This window comes from Phalacrocorax carbo, chromosome 16 (assembly GCF_963921805.1).
Source record: "Phalacrocorax carbo chromosome 16, bPhaCar2.1, whole genome shotgun sequence".
Lineage (NCBI taxonomy): Eukaryota > Metazoa > Chordata > Aves > Suliformes > Phalacrocoracidae > Phalacrocorax > Phalacrocorax carbo.
The window spans coordinates 9,856,282-9,862,281 of NC_087528.1; the positions used below are offsets into that span (position 1 = coordinate 9,856,282).

A 6,000-nucleotide genomic window follows, 5' to 3' on the forward strand; every position below is an offset into this window, starting at 1 on the left:
CCCCTGGGATGGTGACTCCTTCACCTCCCTGGGCAGCCTGTTCCAGTGCTTGATCACTCCTTCTGTAAAGACATTTTCCCTAATATCCAATCTCATGGATATTATGAATCATAATCATGAACCAATGAAACCTCCCCTAATGCAACTTGAGGCCATTTCTGCACATCGTATTGCTTGTAACTTGGGAGAAGAGACCAACCCCCACCTCACTACAGCCCCTTTCAGGCAGTTGTAGGGAGCGAGAAGGGCTCCCCTCAACCTCCTCTTCTCCAGGCTAAACACCCCCAGCTCCCTCAGCCTCCCCCCAGCACACTTGTGCTCCAGACCCTGCCCCAGCCCCGCTGCCCTTCTCTGGACACGCTCCAGCACCTCAAGGGCCTTCTTGTCCTGAAGGGCCCAAACCTGAGCCCAGCATTCGAGGTGGGGCCTCCCCAGGGCCGAGCACAGGGGCCCCATCCCTGCCCGGCTCCTGCTGGCCACAGCAGTGCTGACACAAGCCCGGGGGCTGGTGGCCTCCTTGGCCACCTGGGCACTGCTGGCTCATGCCCAGCCGGCTGTCAGCCAGCACCCCCAGGGCCTTCTCCCCCGGGCACTTTCCAGCCCCTCTGCCCCAGGCCTGCAGCGTTGCCTGGGGTTGGTGTGACCCAAGGGCAGGACCTGGCCCTTGGCCTTGTTGAACCTCATACAATTGGCCTTGACCCATCGATCCAGCCTGTCCAGGTCCCTCTGCAGAGCCCTCCTACCCTCAAGCAGATCGACACTCCTGCCCAACTTGGTGTCATCTGCAAACTTACTGAGACTGCACTCAATCCCCTCATCCAGAGCATTAATAAAGATATTGAACAAGACTGGCCCCAACACTGAGCCCTGGGGAACCCCGCTCGTGACCAGCCGCCAGCTGGATTTAGCTCTGTTCACCACAGCTCTCTGGGCTCGGCCAGCCAGCCAGTTTTTTACCCTGCAAAGGGTACACCTGTCCAAGCCATGAGCCGCCAGCTTCTCTAGGAGGATGCTGTGGGAGACAGTGTCAAAGGCTTTGCTAAAGTCCAGGCAGACAACATCCACAGCCTTTCCCTCACCCACCAGGTGGGTCACCTGGTCACAGAAGGAGATCAGGTTGTTCAGGCAGGACCTGCCTTTCATGAACCCATGCTGGCTGGGCCTGATCCCCTGGTTGTCCTGCACTTGCCTGGTGAGCTCACTCAAGATGTATCGCTCCATAACCTTCCCCAGCACTGAGGTTAGGCTGACAGGCTTGTAGGTCCCCGGATTCTCCTTCTGGCCCTTCTTGGAGATGGGTGTCACATTTGTTAACCTCCAGTCATCTGGGACCTCCCCTGTTCACTAGGACTGCTGATAAATGATGGAGAGTGGCTTGGCCACCTCCTCCGTCAGCTCCCTCAGTGAATTCATATTCAAATTGTGAAGTTTGCTGTACCATCAGGCATTGGCCACTTCTAGAAGCAGAATTTACTTTTATTTGTAGTCCTGCATTGTCCAGGGATAAGACTTTACAAATTAGTTAAGAAATGCCACTAAATTTTGGGGTGGGAAAATTTCTTTCTTTACACATATCGAAAACACAGGCATAAAAAGATTTACTCACTGTAAACTGCATGCATATTTCTCTTTTCTTGAAGACATTCATAACAAGTCATGTCACAGCCCAGCCTTCTCTTATATCAACAATATTAACTGCTGCTGTCCCATTTGTCTTCCCCTCCCACAATTACTCAAGGGACTACAAAGTTACTGTTCTGCCCACAGTTAAATCACCTTGAAGTTACTTTTCAGAAAGGCCAACAGATATGAGGAAATAGCTGTATTTCCGTAACATATTAACCGTATCTTTAAAACTAAAAAGAAAATAAACAACATAGACCTTCTGCTTTTACTGGTAAAACCCTTTACCTGTTTCACTTCCTCATTCTTATCTCTTCCTATTTTTTATTCTCCATATTTGCCTCATATTAAATTACAAACTCTGTAGAAGAAAAAACATTATTTCTAAGCACCATAGTTTCTTAAAAAAAAGAAAGAAGAAAAAAAAGAGATGGTATTTTCTGTTCAGATCTCTCTAGAGATTTTCCCAAATACCTGGAGTCAATACAGCTTCTCTCTGTACAGTATTATTCTGTGTCAGCAGTTACAGATAATCCCATCTGGATAAGCACAGGGATGGAGAGAACAAATCAGGCAAGCATGCCTTTCAAATGGTGGCTCTTTAATCTCTTTAAATGAAAAAGAGATTTCCAGATCAGCAAACATGATGCAATATATCTATGCTAAAGAATGTCACAATTTAAAGCAACATTTTTCTTCACAACTATACAACTCTAATTCTACAGAATCAAAAAATGAGTCTCTGATCGTTGGACATGGCAAGTATAAAAAAACTCAAGCTTGCTCTTCCCAGGTAAGTAGCCTGAGTAACAGACACTGCTAGAGGACACAATGATCTGGTGGCCTCTCAATTCTGCTGGCCTAGATTTCACAGTCATCCCTAAGGCAATTAAAATTTATGTTTTCTCTTAATATTCCGCTTCTTGTTGGCAATCTTCAAATAGTGCTACCATGTAGAAAATAATATGAGTAGTATCTTCTTCATTTGGGTAAGGAAAATAGCTTTTTTTGAAAAAAGTCACTGTCGTGGGTATTCATGAACAGTACTGCCTCCCTGCCTATAACATGCAACACGAAAGATTTGTTCTTTCCATATCTTCCTTTCAGCTACTGTTGCTCCAAATGCATCTGATGGCTACCACAGTTAAAAATATTAACTAAATCCAACTTCCTTCCCTGCTCCACCCGAATCATAAATACATTAAAGATAGAAAATGCCTATGAGATGCTTTGTGGACTCAAGGCACTGAAAGAAACTGTGTTCAGTCTATACCCATTAAGGTATCAAAATACATTTGTAAGTGCCTTTTAAAAACCTGACGCATGCTTCATGAGCTAAAATTAGCAATATATTATTAGACAAGACCTTTGTGAAAGGAATCAAAAACAAGATCACAGCTCCAGCCTATTACTTCCCTGAAATCATCGAACTGAAATCACAATCTTTATTGGAAAGAGGTGGTTAAGAAAAATGATACTTCTTTTACAATCTCTCTCTACAATTATCTTAAAATTAAAAGGCACACAGTTTCCTATTAAAAAATCAACCTTCCTCCCTATCTCCATATATCTTACCTAAATTAATGGGACTGGTAAATTGAAAGTGGTATCATGAAGTGAGTTTGGGTTACATATAACATAGGAATCATTAATTTCCTATAAAAATATGAATGAATGAGCTTCCTGTAATTTTATGATATTGCTTTCCATCACAGAGAGCTGTGTTTCTTAGAAATGCAATTTAATAGGGGAGAAGGGAGCATTGTGCCTTTGACAGCAGCAGTATTGATAATTGCAAGTTAGTTTTAATAAGGACCATAATGGAAATAACAGCGTAATTTTAAATATAAATTATACCAATTACCTGGATGTCTTACAGTCAAAAGAAGAACAGTAAACCTATATATGATGACATTAAAAGAAGACTTAGGAAACAACATAGATATAATTAAGACCCAGCATCTTACAACAAGCACAGCTTACCCATACAACCTAAAGAGCAAAGATATCCATTACAATCCAACCACTTCAAGCATATCCAGAAAGAGGTGACTGACAGGTACTCCTGTTCCCCCACTTAAGGGCCTAATGGGACTTGTGTCAGCCTCTTTACCAAAGGAAAATTATGGCTTGGCTGTAAATCACACACAATTGAATGTGGTTGGCATACCTGATTCAGAGATTTCGCAATCGTTACTACTAAAATGCTACTTCAACAACAAGATGTTAGATGCCATGTTTGAGCTGGTCACTTTTCAACCAAATAAGGAGAACAAGGTGATGCTGAAAAACATTTCAGTGTAGTACTTGAGAACCTTCAGACAACCCCTATTTGTCAAGATTTTGTTCAAAGTATAAAGAAGCTGTACTTGCTTCTCTCTTCCTTGCTATCCTTATAACATACCCTTATTGTACCAAGAATAAGACGTGCATAACAGCAGAGCTAATAAACGAGTATTGCTTCTCTTCCTTTCAAAACTGCAGAAAAGAGGATGAGAAAGAAAATGCCACACAGCCAGTATCAGATAAGCATCTCTAGCCACAGCTGTTTTCCTTGATGAAGCAGAAACAGACAGAACACAGGCCACCCTTGAGTATTAGCACAGCTGCCTCACTCTGTGCTGCAAGTCATAGAATTGTTAAGGTTGGAAAAGACCCTTAAGATCATCGAGTCCAACCGCTAACCTATCACTGCCAAAAGTCATGACGCAACAAGCAGCTAGCATAGGCCACAGCCACACCATGAAGTAGTTGTGCTGCAGCATTGTTGCAAAAAAAAAAAAAAAAAAGAGAAGGAAATAAAGGAAATCACGTCAACACAGTTCCAAGAAAAAAACGATGACAATTGGTGACACAAGTTAGCGTCACTTGTGTGCTGTCTCTTCCTTTACTGCTAGTAGCTGGTTTGCTATTCACATTACAAGTAAGGTTAGTCATACAAAACAGCAGATATACATCCTGCATTATACAATCTGATCAGGACAGACAAAATACGGCAGAAGCTGGGGGACAGGATAAGGACCAATAACAAACGAGAGAAACCTGTCAGGTACTGAGCAGGGACGCACCTCTGGCAAAGTATGAAGTGGGCTATGCTGCGGGGTACACGATAACCTGATGCCAGGCTCTGCCATTATGCAGGACAGACAGAACAGTCGGAGGCATATGGGACTGCATAAGTAAAAGACAAGGTATGGTGGGAAGAAATTGCCCCTTGGACTGAGAAATGGGTACATAATCTAGAGAGCGTCCGGGCATATGAAGAGAGGGCAACATGCCATGAAGGGATGACAGGAAGGGACAGCAACATGAATGGAGGAAGGGGATGCTACTGGCAAGCCAGGGATCAAGCATCCTGTAAGCCCAGAGGTTTGTACAGCTTGAGCGCCGAGAGGGAGAGAAAGACGCATCTGAGTGGGAGCAAAAGGAAACGCTGCCAGGGGAACAGCCGGGACGCAGATCCCGGGTGAGAAGACCCGCGGAGGGCCGGACGCTCCGAGGCGGACGCGCAGATGGCAGCAGGCTGCCAAGTCCCGCAGAGGAAGGCAGCGGAGAGGAGCGCGCGGCAGCACGAGATAACGTGCGGGGCCGGGAGGCAGCACACGGAGGGCACCCAGCAGCACGAAGGGTTTCCGGGGGGAGAAAAGGCCGCAAGAGGCAGAGGTGCCGCGTCCGGGGCTCTGAAGGCCAAGCCGCGGCACAACGGGATGCTGTGCGGCCGCTGGACCTTCTGATGGCGCCCGCGGAGCGGCCCGGTGGCGGCACCAACCTGCGCGTCCTCCCGCTGCGAGCTGCAGGCCGCGGCACCGGCAGCGGAGTGGGGGGGCGGGCTCGTCTCCATGGGAACCGCGGCCCCCGCCGCCGGCCATAGGCGAGCTTCCTGACGAGCACCGCTTGCGTCCAATCAGCCCTGTGCCGGCCCCGGCCCCGTCAGGGCTCGCCCGTTCCCCTCACCGCCTCCCGTCTTGCTCAACACACCGGCGCCTCTCGGTTCCTCTCGCCCCATTCGCGTCCAGGCACCTGCTGTCCCACCCTCCTCCTCGTGTTTTCTCCATTTCGTCCTTCCCATCCACACACAGCAGCCCTTCCTCCACGCCCTGGGAGCCTGTGCCTGCTCTTTTGCAGCCCCGGCCTCTTCTGATAACACCCCCTTCTCCTAAAACACACTTGTTTCACGCTCTCAGCTCTTTTTTTCTTTCTTACTTGATTCCTATTTGTTTATCAGACTGTTCAGTATTAAACAATTTCTCCCTACTACAGATCAGGAAGGAGACTTTTGGCCCCTTTCACGTACAGCCTAAGGAACGGGAGCAAACGGGGAACAAACGTGCCATTTTCTCCTGAGCCCCACTGCAGCATGTGAAAAAAAAATATAAA

At 46.9% G+C, this 6,000-nt stretch overlaps 1 protein-coding gene across 1 annotated transcript in view; it reads right to left on the reverse strand.

The window, feature by feature from the left end:
• The window catches only part of CCDC57 (coiled-coil domain containing 57), a 47,894-nt gene extending 42,216 nt beyond the window's left edge, over window positions 1-5,678 (reverse strand). Inside the window, 2 exon segments of the mRNA XM_064467429.1 lie at window positions 5,393-5,503; window positions 5,602-5,678. Coding sequence (XP_064323499.1) covers window positions 5,393-5,503; window positions 5,602-5,678 — 188 coding nt within the window.
• Between the last annotated feature and the right edge of the window lie 322 nt (window positions 5,679-6,000).